The following is a 15,432-nucleotide window of genomic DNA, read 5'->3' as shown; positions in this document are numbered from 1 at the left end:
GAATATAATATAGAGTGGTCTGTATATTACTTCTACAGTTCTACTAAAAGTAAAATACACAGGTGTATATAGATTAGTAATTAAAATAGTTTCATGCACAAAGATAACATCAGCACAGTATAAAACATGGTACTGGCAGAGTATTACCACATTATTAAGGTTATGACTTTGTGAGACAACATGGGCAATTAGGGATAGTAAACTAATGGCTTTTTAATGCTGTCAATCATCTTGGGTTAAAATAGGTGTTTGCTGGCTAGTCTGACCTGGTTTGAAGGCTAATTCAAAAACATTCAGCATTTTGTTTTCCTAAGCTTGTTTAAAAAAGAGTACCTTTTGTTCTTTGTGAAAAGAGACAACTCAGTCAGTCGAAGTAATATTATTATTCACTAACTCATGCTTAAAGAATGTAAGAGAGACATCCAGATCTGCCACCATGTCATGTTAATGTACCATGTTATCTTTCCAAAACCCTAAAATGTTCCTTAAATGTGGAGTGATAGTAATAAGTGAATTTCATAAAAAATGCAGAGAGGACAGATGTAATAATTGCTACCTGTTGCATTTTTCCCATGCACTCAAAATAGTCTAGTAGTTAAGAATCATACTAGTAATACATTGAAAATATATGTCTCATTAAGAAGGGCTTTCTCAAAATAAATATAGATGATACACTGACTAAGAACAGTAAGGGCCCGATTCCGATCTCGCTAGGAAAGCCCTTCGTATAGCTCAGATTCGGAGGGCTTTTCAAGCGAGACGTGCTTCAGGAGTCCGAACAAATGAGTAGGATGCTGCCCTATGCTTACGGACTATGTTCGCTTGGACTCCCATTAAACTCTATGGGAGCTTGTGTACATGCGAGTATACAGGCTCCCATAACAGAGTTAGGGTGGATGGGAAAAAGCATACACCCTGTGGCGGGCACCCCATGGTACCCGCCACACTGTGCATGCCTGGATTTGGGGGACCCATGGGCACACTCCTGTGACAGATTCAGAGTGCCCCGGGTGAAGGGGGCCTGCTACCAGCTCCCGTAGTACACTTCGACAGCCGTTTCGTCTTGCTGAGACCGAGGCGAAGCGACTGTCCGAATTGTGCATCGTTTTCGCTCGGTTGGATTTCAGCTCCACAGCGCGGCACGATTTGGCTACGAACGAGTTGTACAGATAAGTTCGGGGCTCTGAAATGGTTTGGTCGGCGCATACACGATCTTCGCATTGTACTTGGTCGTTCGGACCTGTGTATGATTCGGTTGTAAACAAGGGATACAAATTGGATCCGGGAAAGCCAAATCCGATTCGGAGGCCTTCCGAACAACATTGGAATCGGGCCCTAAGTGTTGTCCGCAACATCTTCCATTGGGTATAACATCGGGTCTCACCAGTCAATCAATCAATCAATCAAAAATCTTTATTTGGATATGATATATCCATAAAAGCACAGATAAAGTCAAACAATAAAACCGTAGCCATACGTGATCAATAAGAGGTAGTGCAATATATTAAAAGAAACCGTTTCTAATATAGGCCATGAGTTATGTGGGGTATTTTCATGAGAAATACAATTAATTATAACAAAAAAGCAAAAATACAAATGTTAAAAAAACAGTTAACATAATGCGATTAATATACAATTCAGTCAGCCGTCATGGAGTACACATAGATCTTCGTGTGCATACGGCTGCTTTAAAAATGAGCCGACGCAGAAGATTCATTCATCTTCTTCCAATCTAAGGATTTCGTTGTAGGCGACTTTGTAATCAGTAATAGCATGTTTCTTAAAAAATGGCTTCAAGAATCCTTTTGTGAATTTAGAATAGTAACTACAAAAGAATACAAAGTGTAACGATGTTTGTGTACTTCGTTCATCGCATGGGCAGGACAGCTAGTCAAGGTTAGCATTATACCCTAGAGGGAAACATAATTGAAATTTCAGAGTGCCAGCCCTTAGGTGGAAGAACAGTCCTCTCTCCCAATGACCTATGGGTTTTAAAAGGTATTGGGCTGGCAAATAGGAAGTGTCCTCAATAGACATATGGTTTAATAATCAAAGGAGAGAGAGAGGAACAAGAGTGGCTAGTTCATTTCCCCTAGGATGTGATGAGTAAACAACAAGAACTAGCTCTGTTAGTGTGCTATGTGTCTGTATGGGAAACCATTTGGTTTTTTATGAAGGCCCTCATGCACCAACCTAGTTGGTGGCATGCTTCATCTTCGGGCCCCAACCGAGGCACCGAGTGTGCCTCGGGTGTGCTGAGACGCCAGGCTACTGTGGAGCGGGTTTTGTTGAATCATGAGTGTGCTGTGCAGGTGTGTTGCGTGAGGTTTTAAAATACTGTCCTAGGGTTCCAAAGATTACTTTATTGTTGGGCCCCAGGAAGTAGTTAAAAACAAAGGCTTGGGACGTGCATGGTAGACTTATGGTCTCCCACGTCCATGTGGTCGACTAGTTTCAGCCAGGCCCTTTCTTATACTGCCTTTCTTCAGGACCTATTATGTGTACGGGTGTTACAGGGATCTACATGTTTGTCAGTGCCCTGTATGTGAAGCACGCGCTAAGGTGCTTGTATATGTGAGAGGTATTTCCTCTCAGTTTGTACCTGTAAGGGATTTAAAGAGAGACAAAAAAACAAAAAGACAAAAAAACAGGACAGACAAAAGACACATAATGTAAAAAGCACGTAATATTCAGCCACATACACGAGATGGTCTGCGCCAGGTGCCTAAACGTGTGAACGAATAAGGCGGTAGTGTTTAGCGCTTGTGGCGGAATGTGGCATTTGGACGATTTCATTATATTTGCAATATAGGTGCTAGTGTCAATCATTGTGGCGAAGGAAGGGTTTATAGTGCACTGCTTACACCTGTCCTCAGGGGACAAACTCCATGGGCCTCTGCCGGAGGGCTTGGAGCTTCTAGCACTCCGAAATTAGTGGAGAGAAAAAGAATATGTATTGTCTAGGAGAGGCTGAGGCCTTGCCCTACGAGCGGTAAGGGGATGCACGCTCAGTCACGGCCTAAGGCAGCATGACTGGGGCTGTACCGTGAGCGGGGGCCGGCCTCTTCAACTTACTTCGCATGGTCTCCAGACCCGAAGGAAACCTGTTGTCCGGTCGTGAGCTTCGATGGAAATGAGCTCCTGGAGTTGCGGCGTTTAAATACCATTTCGGTATCACAGGTGTAGCTCATACCCGACAGGCGGAATCTGTGTGAGTAGTATTCTCCTGGCTCTCGCGCTGCTCACAGGGGGTGTGTCGGGCGGGGTCTGCATGAGTAGTGTTCTCCTGGCACTCGTGCTACTCACAGGGGGCGTGTCTTTCTGTGGGAATAGACAGAGAAGAAAGATGCAAGTGCCCATGCCCTAATCAGTATTGCCGATATTCACTGTGGTAAATGAAACAGTATATAAAAGAACTTCGGGGTCCAAATGCGGTTAGTGTTATAAATGCCACATGGAAAATGTGAGGTGCACCGTGATGGATGAGCATAGACCAAAATATAAAATGCTCGTGTCTCATGATAATGGGTTCCACATCAAGGGCCAAATGTCAGAAACACAATAGGAGCCAAATAACCCATGTCTTTGCAACTGGGGGTGGTCGGCTCGAAAACACCTAATGGGTCCAGGTGGTGCTAAATTTTGCTGCCCTGAACCCTGGGTCATGTCGACTACCTAGAGAAGAGGTCTAGGTATGGGGAAATGTGTGTACTAGTCTGAAAAGGTATGGTTGACTGCCAGTGAAGCTACATGTTCATTTCTTGAGGCTATTCCAGGGAATGTTATCATTAAGTCCCTGGGTGTGGGTGGACAGTCTGTAAATCCAGCGCTGTTCTTTAGATAATAGGTTTTTCTCATTGTCAATGGGGTGGACCGGAATCTGTTCAATTACTGTCCACCTTACATCATTGGGGGGGTGTCCTATTCTATGGAAGTGGTCCGTTAGTCTGCTGATAGACTTTTTGCAGCGGATCGTGCTTCTGTGTTCTGTTATCCGTGTGCGCACTTCCCTTGTGGTCATCCCCATGCATATGAGTTTACACGGGCACTCAATTAGATATATTAGGTTCATGGAGTTACAGTTAGTGTGTTTAAGTTGGTGCCATGTTTTGCCGGGTTCCAGGTCTAAGGTTTTACTGTGTTGTGTAAGATGGCAGATGCTGCAGTCACCGCAGGGATAGTGACCCGTGACTCTACGCAGGCCCCATGCAGTGTGTAATGTGTTGTTCATTGTGGGTTCAGTGGCTCTGGGTCGTGTTGACACCAATTGGTCCCTCAGGCTGTTTGACTTTTTGTATGCGAACAAAGGCTGAGCCCAGTCGCGGTTGCCTGTGTTTATGATCCTCCAGTTTCTCTTGATTATTTTGGCCACTTAGTTAGAGATAGAGTTGTACGTTGTGACACAGGTGAGGGGCGGTGTAGTTTCAGTGCGTTCTGGAACGTCTAGGAGGGAGTCTCGGTTTTGGTTCCTAGCACGTTTCTTTGTGTTGTCAATTATTCTTTTTGGGTAACCGCTTTGATGTAGTTTCTGGGCTACACCGGTTGCCTGTTTGTTATAATCCTCTTTGGTGATGCAATTGCGCCTAATGCGCAAGAATTGCCTGTAAGGCAGGTTTTCCCTAAGGGGCCGTGGGTGGAAGCTTCCAAATTCCAGCAGTGAATTCCTTGCCGTTGGTTTGTAATATGTGGTTGTGGTTAATTTGCCACCTTTTGCTTTGATTAGAAGGTCAAGGAATGGCAACTGGTCGCTGCTGCTTGTGCTAGTGAAGCGAAAGGAAAGTGTCACGTGTGTTCAGCCATGTTAGAATGTCTTGTAATGTTTCTTTTGTGCCAGTCCAGATTATAAGGATGTCGTCAATGTAGCGATGCCAGAAAGCTATTGACTTTTTGAATGGGTTATTTGGTGAGAGGATATGTGAGAGTTCCAGTTGGTAGACGTGTAGCCCGGCCACGCTGGGGGCAAAAACGCTGCCCATCAAGGTACCGTTTGTTTGTAGGTAGTATGTACCTTCGAATTCGAAATAGTTCTCCTTCAGGGCCAGTCTAGCGCAGTCCAGGACGAATTCCCTCCGTGTTGAGTGTTCCCACTGCGATCTTGTCAGCATCTCTTCTAGGACCCTGAGGGTGGCATCTTGGGGTAAGCTTGTATATAAGCTTTCAATGTCTAGTCCCACCAGTAATTGTGTGGTGGGGTCAAAATCCATGTCTAAGATGAGAGATAGGAGATGTTTAGTGTCCTTGAAGTATGTGGTTACTGTCTGTACCAGTGGGTTGAGGAAGAAGTCACAAAACCTGGAAAGGGGCTCCAGGAGTGAGTCAATGCCTGATACAATTGGCCGGCCTGGGGGTGGCCTGGCTTCCTTGTGGACTTTAGGGACCGTATAAAAATACGGAATTCTGGGATTCGTTTTACAGAGAAAGATGGCCTCCTGTTTGGAGATGTGGTTATGGTCTGCAGCCGTTGTCACCAAGTTGGTAATGGCGAGCTCTAAGTTGTTTGTTGGGTTACTGTCAAGGCGTTTGTAGTTGCTGGTCTCATTGAGTAGCCTTTGGCACTCTGCTTGGTATGCATGTGTGTCCTGGATCACTATACCTCCGCCTTTATCCGCGGGTTTGATAGTAATGTTGCGGTTATCTCGGAGGGTTTGTAGTGCTTCTCGTTCTTCCTTCGAGAGGTTATTGAAGGTCCCAGGTTGGTTAATTTTCTCTACTTCATTGTAGACGGCCTGCTCAAATGTGATCATTTCAAAAGGGATGCTTGATGGTGGTGGCATGAATGTGGCTTTCGGTCGTAGGGCAGTCTCGTTGGTTTCTCTTGTGTCGTTGTCATTCTGTTGTTTCTCAAAGTAGGCTTTAAGGTTCAGTTTATGGAAGAATTCAGCTAACTCTGTGTGGAGGTGGAATTTGTCCACTCGTTTGGTGGGTACAAATGAGAGGCCTTTATTTAGGACTCTCTCCTCCATCGTAGTCAGTGGGGTGGAAGATAGGTTAAAGACCAATGATGGCGCATGTTGTTCCATGGTCATCGGTTCCCGCTGGTCCCTGGTTGTGTCTCCTTCGTTTTGTGCCTGGTGTTGACACTTACTGGTCCGTCTTCTTTTGCCCAATGTACCTGTGGTGCCTGTTGTGCATTTCTCCTGCGGCCTCTTGATCGTCTGCCCTGTCCTTAAAAAGGCGGTCTGTATGGTTGGCCGAAGAAAGTCTGTGGTACTTGTTGGTACATTGGTGGCCAACCAAAGTATGGGTTCTGGTGAGGAAGATTGAAGGGTGGGTGTCCGAAAGTTTGGTTTGACTGTTGTTGTGCTCCCAAGGTTGTTGCCATCGCTGGACCCGGCCTATATTTCTTTGTTGTTTAGAGGAGCCAGAACTGGAGTCACTGGACATTGAGGTATTGTCCCCTGAGGAGTCGGATGCCCTGTCTTGTCTTGTTGGGGCAACGTAATCCTCTGCTAAATAAGGATAAACTTTCGCGTAGTTGAGTTTTTTTTAGGTCTTTGTCGAACTTGGCTATCTTCACCTGGGTCAAATATGCCTTATATTCAGCTAGTCCCTTGTTGGATTCCTCTAGTTTCTTTTTGAATGAAGTAATGGTGGTTTTGAAATGTGTTTCGGTGGCCTGTATATCAATGATCATTGCATTCGAAAGGCGCTTGGCGGTTTTGATTATAAGCACCAGCCAATCCCTTGTGCAGTGCCATGCTATTTGTGCCCAATCCTTCCTGAATGTGGCAACATTCAGGAAGATCCTGGGCGCGTTGGTAACTAGCAGGCCCTTTGGTGCTGTGTTGGTACGTAGGTACTGTGTCAGGATTACACCGTGTAGGATGGTGCGGATCCTATTCCTTTTCTTCTCCGTGAATGCGTCCCAGTCGGTGGTCTGGGCTATGGTCTGGGAGATGTTGATGTCCAGTGAGAATGGAGAGTCAGCAAGGAGTCCGCTGATCTCATTTTTAGAAAAAGTCAGGCCTGGATTCTCGGCCATGTTTGTTTTGAATCTCTCACAGCTGTACCCTGCCAAAGAGGTTTAATAATCAATGGAGAGAGAGAGGAACCAGAGTGGCTAGTTCATTTCTCCTAGGATATGATAAGTAAACAACAAGAACTAGCTCTGTTAGTGTGCTATGTGTCTGTATGGGAAACCATTTGTTTTTTTATGAAGGTCCTCACCCACCAACCTAGTTGGTGGCATGCTTCATCATCGGGCCCCACCCGAGGCACCGAGTGTGCCTCAGGTGTGCTGCGACGCCAGGCTACTGAGGAGCGGGTTTTGTTGAATCGTGAGTGTGCTGTGCAGGTGTGTTGAGTGAGGTTTTAAAATACTGTCCTTAGGGTCCCAAAGATTACTTTATTGGTGGGCCCCAGGCAGTAGTTAAAAACAAAGGCTTGGGACGTGCATGGTAGACTTATGGTCTCTCACGTCCAGTGTGGTCGACTAGTTTCAGCCAGGCCTTTTCTTATACTGGCTTCCTTCAGGACCTATTATTGTGTAAGGGTGTTACAGGGATCAATATGTTTGTCAGTGCCCTGTATGTGAAGCACGCGCTAAGGTGCTTGTATATGTGGCATCGCAGCACACCCGAGGCACACTCGGTGCCTCGGGTGGGGCCCGATGATGAAGCATGCCGCCAACTAGGTTGGTGGGTGAGGGCCTTCATAAAAAAACAAATGGTTTCCCATACAGACACATAGCACACTAACAGAGCTAGTTCTTGTTGTTTACTCAGTAGACATATACCTGACAACTGAGAGTTTCTGAGCCTCTTTCCCTTGTTTGGCATCACTATAGTGTTCGTACAGATCTTCTTGTAACGCTTTTTTGTTTATAGCCTCAGAATCAGATGGATTTAGGAAAATATGCAGAAGTTTCACACCTTTTAAGCTCTCTCTTACAGCAGCAAGCCAAGGTATATCTCCGACCTTCTCGCATTTAAGACAGTCAGTTATTATGTCTCTAGTAAGAGTTGCTGCTGAGTTTTTCCAAATTGCCAGCCAGAATAGGGCCGGGCTAGCCCTAATGTAATCTTCAACTTAGGACAGTTTCAATTCTTTGTGACAGACATACAAAGAGGAAGAAATCGGGGCTCCCCAGAGTTTCCTATAAAATCTGTTTTTTTCATCCTGGATACTGTTACATTTTATAAAGCCCCAAACTTCAGCACCATATGTTGCGGTAGGGATGCACTGTGGGTCTCACCAGTATGTGTTCATTGTAAGGAAATTCCGATACCTTAATTTTGGGTGTTTTACATGCAGAGCGCTTGTCATTCAGATTCATGACAAAGTCAACCGGAGATTATGTTACTAATATTGAAAACATGTTTTCACTCCATAGGCTGGTTGTCCTTTGAAGGGATGTTGCTGTTCTACACAGATTTCATGGGAGAGGTGATATTTGAAGGCAATCCTAAAGCCCCTCACAATTCAGAGGAATACCAAAAATATAACGCCGGAGTGACCATGGGCTGTTGGGGCATGTGCATCTACGCCTTCAGTGCAGCCTTCTACTCAGGTACTAAACTGAGCCGCTTCTATCTTTTTGTCATACCAGAAGACGGAAGGAGACAACAATTTCTATTATCATTGCATGTGAAGTATCTAGGGTTTATTTTGAGAGTATGGTAATGTCATTCTCACTTGAACATACGTAGGAGGACCACAAGCTAGTATGTATCCAGGGCAATTATTGCATTGAGGACAAATTATTTAAATGCAATAAACTATTGAGAGTTGTGTTAAGAAAACTGTCAGATTACAAAAATTCAAAACATGGAAATGAGGCTGGCCTTCAGTTTGAAACCCAGGGATCATAGTTTACCTTAGTGCTTCATTGCCTGGCGAGTACCTTAAGAGTCATGTGCAAAGGCATGTGCCTGAAGAGAAACACCTACTGGATCAATGACTAGATCTACATATCAAATGTCCCAACCACCCTATTTACATTATATCATTGTATAGACTCTAAATATAATAAACAGTACATTCACCAATTTTTTCCAGATGTCCAGAATCTGCCAGACTCTAAAGTACCCTTAGTCATGACCTACTTTTGGTAGTAGCTTTAACATACTTTTACTAATCATAACCTGGATCCGAGGCCTTAGAATGTTGCAAGCTCTTGTTATGAGGTGTTTTGACTATATAAATGAACTCTGTGCAGATTTTTGGGTAGGTGCTCAAGGTTCCTCAGAAGCTGCAGTGTTATCCAATTCAAGCACATCACTCTGTCCTCATGTATTGGTAGATAATATTTCCTTCCTGATCTACGTCATAGAAATCTTCACGTCCTCAGCGTCGTCAGGGGCATCTAAAAAGCTGCTAAGTGCTCGCTGTCTGTACTGTGACACTGAGGATGCACCATTGTCAAACTCGCCAATTTGAAAATAATTATACCATGAGAGGGGGTGGGGACTTGAAGAGTTGAAGGCAAGCCGGGGCTTGGAACCCATCAGCACCCTGGAGGAGGTGGGGTGGAGAGCCTAGCACTGCCCAAGCTCACCCTTACATAATAACAAAGGCGCCCTCGATGTCCTTGGAAAGTCAAACGGATGTCGGTACCCATAGACTCCAAACACAAGCTGGAAACCCATTCTCTTCAGAGGGTTCCAGCTCCCTGTGTTGCAGGGTGTGGTATCAGCTCTGCTCCAGGAGACGTAATAGGAAAGCTGATCGTGTGACACGCAGTGGTACTATAGCCTTTCAGTGCGTAATGCAAGGTCAACTTTCACCACCTATCCGTCCCTCTCTGTTCAATTAAGTATCATGTGTTTCATTTTCTAATTCTGCAGCTTGCACTGATGCCCCCTAAGCGGCAGCAAACATTATACACTGTATACATTAATCAATATGATGATTAACCTTTGATCTCTCAAATGGTTTTAGGTGCAACCAAACGTCTCATCTTAATGTAGCATGATGCCACAGGCAATTAGATAATGCCACAAACTTGACCAGTATATAGTCGCGGAAGCTGCATCTGCCAAAACAATAAGGGAAAGAGTATGAACATTTAAATTAAGGGATTGTTTGTCCTTTGGGGACACCTTAAGACATCTTATTCTTTTACTACAAATTACTGTGGGAAGTTGCTTGCTTTCTAGCAGGACTTCTATGGGTACTTGTTTGTAAAGTGTGCACCGCACAACTCAATCGCTTCTTGGTGCAGTAATGAAGGTTTCTTGATTACAATTAGTGGTTTATGCACATAAACGATACTTTGAATACACTTAATCAAACATATTGCCAATTTTACAGTGACTGAACATGGCAAATATACATATAATGGGCCTGATTCACAAAGGTAAACTTAAACTTTTGTGCAAGTTTACTCTTTTTCGATATTCACAAACTACTATTTAATAGTAACTTTGCGACTGCGGAGATGCCATAGTCGGGCGGAGAACTGTTCACATAAAAATATAAGACAGGCCCATCTATTTATGTCCAGAATTCTCTGCCCCGGCAGCTGAGTTTCCAAAGTAGTAAATCTACTATTAAATCGTAGGTTGTGAATACCGAAAAAGAGTAAATGCACACAAAAGTGTAAGTTAACCTATGTAAATAAGGCCCATGGAATTGAACAACACTTAGCGGTGAAATTAACAAAGGAGCTCACCATAGTGCCTGTCACCAGAAGCTTGAAATGGAGGCCAGTACCCACCCAGATTCACAAAAACTTTGCTATTTGTAGGTATAGGAGTAGGAATAGGGACAGATTTATTTATTTATTTATTTAGAGTTTGGCAGACAGGATACTCTGTCACAAACATAACGGAGTACCCAGTCCTCTAAACCTTTGGTCCTCCTGCTCAATATTGAGTCAGGAGGACCGCCAGTTTTTTATGGTGATGCCCATGCTTTCTCTGCCATTGGGAAAGCTACTCCGATAACCCAAAGGTGTAGGGTCCAGTGGAATAAGGGCATCAAGGTGCCTACCCTATTTAGCATTATCTGTAAAAAGTTGCCTCCCAGACCATCAATTGGTATGATTCACATCTGAAGAATTAACAATATTATCCTTCGAGGTTTTTTTTATTCAACCTTTGTTGACTCTCATACTTTTTATGTATGCTTAATTTACAAAAATCCCTCTTTTAGCTTGTTATTTTGGCAGTACCTCAAGATTAATAGACATTCATACACTGACATTTTTACTCAAATCATTGTATATAAAATTGATTTTACGTAATTATGTAACAAAGACAGACATATATGTAAATAAACGTTTTAGTCAAAACAATTAAACAGATAAAATGTCTTGTTTACATGTAACATAGAAAACATAGATCACAACATTAAAGCAAACATGTGCATCGACTAGATGCTTACTTCTGACTTAAAACAAATTAGTAACCTCAGGTGTACATAAAAGACTTACTGCCTGATTCATCAAAGACCCGTTTTGCGAGTCTTTAATAGCGATTCATAAGGAATCGCTATTAAGGACTTGCAAAACGGGATTCATGTAGGAATTGCAAAAAATATTGCGATTCCTACATGTTCCTTATTTGCGATTAGCTAATTGCTAATCGCAAATAAGGAATAACTCCCCATGCATTCCTATAGGCCTACAGGCCCATAGGAATGAATGGGGAGTTATTCCTTATTTGCGATTAGCAATTAGCTAATCGCAAAAAAGGATGCGATTTCAAGGGTGCAGGGGTGTCCAAAGGACACCCTGTAGCACCCCTGAAATGTAATCTACATTAGTGTTGCGCACACACATGTCCAAAGGACATGTGTGTGTGTAACATGCAACTTAGAAAAATGCATTGAAATGCATTTTTCTAAGTTTTTGCTATTTACCACGAGGTCTGACCTCTCGGTAAATAGCGGCCCAAAATTGCAATTTCGCAAATTTAAAATGATTCATGAATTGCATTTAAGGAATCTCAAATAGAGATTCCTTAAATGAAATTCTTCGCAAATGTGCGAATTCTTTAATAACGAATTTTGCATTTGGGATGATGAATCCCAAATGCAAAAATTGCACTTGCAAAAGGCAAGATTCTGAGAATCTTGCCCTTTGCGAGTGCAATTTAGCTTGATGAATCAGGCGGATAAATCTTTCTGTAAAATGTTAACCCCAGTACAATTAATATCTTTACAGCGGATTATTGTATCCGGTTTAGTAAGTCCTAGGACAAACTGCTGTAATGTCTTCTCATATTTTGGTATATTCGTCTTACTCTATGGTCCTGGAAAGACCAGAGGTGTTATTACATAATTTGATGGTTGCGCCTTTCCGTGCACTTGTCACCTAGTGCCAGCTGTGCACTTTCCAATAGTTATGCTAGACTCTTTTTTAAAAATCTCTTTTATAAAATGTTTGCACTTTTGTCTGCTGTTACATGTTGACATGATGTCACAGTAATTACAAATGCCGAAAAAAACTTGTCAACAGTTGCACTGAACATTCATGTAGTACTGGCTTATAGTGAACAACTTAGTCTGTGTGTCTGGAGTTTCAGTTGCCATAACATCAACTATTGAGTTGAGATCATTTACTTGCATAACTATTAGTTGTTGTTCATTTCTTATTACGTTTACAGATCAGTGCATATAGGTATGTGTACAGCCAACTACAAATTATGGAATAATTCTTTCGGTGTTAGCGAATATCAGAAAAGAGTAAAACAAACTTTGATGAAAAGAAACATTAACTCTCCCGCAACCCCCCCCTCCACCTCTCTATGTACGTACTCGTGTCTAGCTGTTATGTTAACATCTGTTCTCCCTAAACCCTGCTGTAACGCGCTGTTCAGTGTGGATCACGACAGGCGTTTATTGACTAATGTGTGAAAATGGACCATGTGCACGCACTATGCCCGCGTACGGCTACAACCTGTGTGTTTCTTGGTTTGCGGGGTTCCCTTAATCCTCGCTCATGTGTTGTTGTAGTCCAGCTAAGCATGTGTTCCATTGTGCAGCTATGGGTGTTTGTCTTAAACCCAATGTTTCCTCTCGCCTGATAGCAATACCCCAAGCATGGAAAGCCGCCATGCCTGCACATGTGGTGGATCTGCTTCTTTCCATCTTTTTGTGAGTAGTCTTTTAGCTACTACAATTCCCAGGTCTAGAAACGTGTAAGTCACTTTGGTGGCCTCTGTTCTCTGGAACTTGTGCAGTAGATATACTGGCCAGGTGAAGGGTAGCTTGCGCCCTGTGCAGGTGGGCAGTTGGTTGGCTACTGCGCTCCAATATGCAGCAAAATGGGGGCAGCTCTACAGCATGTGTATTATGTCGGCTCCCACTTCTGTGCATCTGGGGCACACCGCATCTATTCCATTAAAATATCTGTTGATGTTGGCAGGTGTGAGGTAGGCCCTGTGTATTATGTATAGTTGTATGTGTCTGAACCGCATGTTTCTGGGTATGCGTGTCGGGTTTTCTAACATCTGTGCCCACTCTTTGTCGGTAAGTGGGCGCCCCAGGTCAGTCTCCCACTTTTGGCGGAGGGGGTTCAAACTAATCGCTGTATGGACACTAAATGACGCGGTGAACCAATGTATAAGGTGCCTACCGCGCCCCATGACGTGCAGGTATTGCATCACAAGGTGTGTCGGCGGTTCCCTAGCCATGTCACCCCACTTAATTGTTAGTGCGGTGAGCAGTGAGTGGTGTGTAAGAAACTGTCCTGGTGGTAACCCTTCTTCCTCTAACAGAGTCATGTATGGTGTAAGCTCCCCGTCTCGATATAGGTCCCCTAGAGTTTGGACACCTTTCTCCTGCCATAACTCTGTTACTTGTGTTGTCAGTGCTGTGTGGCCACTAGGGGTCCCCACCAGTGACATTGCTGGTGCATAGGGGGTCACGCCCCATTTGATATATAAACTTCTGGGGAAACATTTGTGCACCACGGCTAGCAACTGTGGCTTAGGTATCTTCGCTTTGGCGTTGGGGTGAAAGATTCCTATGATTTGATGCAGTGTATATGGAGGCTGTGTAGTTGCTTTATCCGTGAGATATCTATCAGCTAGCCACCGAGCTATCCACTGCAATTGAGCAGCTAAATAGTAGTGCTTGAAGCAGGGTGCAGCTAAGCCCCCTGATCCTTTGGCAAGTAAAGCTTTCGCAGCTAATGCAGCTGCGAAAGCTTTACTTGCCAACGGATCTGTGTCGTGCCTTGCACCATATGAAATCTCAAATCTGCCTCTCCAGTGTAGCAAAGAAGGAGGCTAGGATATACAGAGGCAAGTTTGCGAAGTAATACAGGAGCCGTGGGAGGACAACGATTTTGGCTAATGCTACTCTTCCGGTTACGGTAAGTGGGAGTGTACCCCAGAACTGCATTTGCGAACGGATGGAAGTCATCGCCCTCCCCAGGTTCCCAGCAAGTAGATCCTGTGGCTATTGTTAGATACGGATGCCCAAGTAACGAAAGGCACCTTCTTTCCATTGCACTACTCTGCCATTAATGGTGAGGCCTGGATCGCGACATCCTTCATTGAATGCATATATGCAGGACTTTCCGACATTGACCTAGAGTCCAGAGATGGCTGCGAAATTCTGCAGTAGGTGTGCTAGCTGGTTAGGGACCTTTTCTATATCCCTGATATAGACCAAGAGATCATCAGAGTAAAGGGACACCTGGTGCACTGCATCTTCGAGAGGTATACCGTCTCCCAGTGTGGCGCGCAATGCTTCTGCTAATGGCTCCATTGCAAGCGCGAAGATAAGTGGGGATAAGGGGCACCCCTGCCTGGTACCTCTTTTCACTGGAATGGCTTCCGATAAGTAAGGTCCAGCCTGACCCTAATTGTGGGGTTGATGTACAGCAGATTGACGAGCTGCAAGAACCCCAAGCCCAGATCATATTTCTGCAACACCCCTGCCAGGTAGATCCACTCTAGGGAATCGAAGGCCTTCTCTAGGTCTAGCATGAGGCAACCTGCTCTTGGCCAGTGTTGCGCGGTGTCCGTCGCCACCCTAAAAAAAGTCTCAGGTTGAGGGAAGTGTTCCTGGATGGTATGAAACCATTTTGGTCAGTGTGAACCAACGAGGGGACTATTGTTGCCAATCACTCCGCCAATACCTTTGCTAGAATTTTGTAGTCCGTGTTTAGCAGGGTGAGGGGCCTATAGGCGCTCATCTCCACAGGGTCTCTTTCTGGCTTTAGTAGGGATACCAGGTACGCCTCTTGTATTGACGAAGGTAGTCTTCGCCCTTCCAAAGCTGTGTTATAGAGGGCCAGCAAGTGCAGCGCAAGCAGATCTCTAGACGCCTTATATAATTCCGACCGCAGGCCGTTGGGCCCGGGTGTTTTCCCGGTGACTAGTGTTGTAATGGCCTCACCTATCTCTTCCAGTGAGAGCTGTTCATTTAGCGCCTCCCGGTGTTCATCCGTTGGTGTTGGTAGTTGTATGGACTGGAGAAACTCCTCCAATCTTCATCTATCTCCCCGCCCACAAGCTCAATAGAACTGCATGTAGTGCT

General features: G+C 44.3%; 1 protein-coding gene across 1 annotated transcript in view; it reads left to right on the top strand.

Annotated features, from left to right (window-relative positions):
• The window catches only part of SLC45A1 (solute carrier family 45 member 1), a 217,707-nt gene that overhangs the window by 186,590 nt on the left and 15,685 nt on the right, over window positions 1-15,432 (top strand). The window contains exon 7 of the mRNA XM_078641000.1: window positions 8,333-8,509. Coding sequence (XP_078497126.1) covers window positions 8,333-8,509 — 177 coding nt within the window. The remainder of the gene's footprint in view (window positions 1-8,332; window positions 8,510-15,432) is intronic.

This window comes from Lissotriton helveticus, chromosome 5_1 (genome assembly GCF_964261635.1).
Source record: "Lissotriton helveticus chromosome 5_1, aLisHel1.1, whole genome shotgun sequence".
NCBI lineage: Eukaryota > Metazoa > Chordata > Amphibia > Caudata > Salamandridae > Lissotriton > Lissotriton helveticus.
This window is presented reverse-complemented; position numbering and strand designations above follow the sequence as displayed.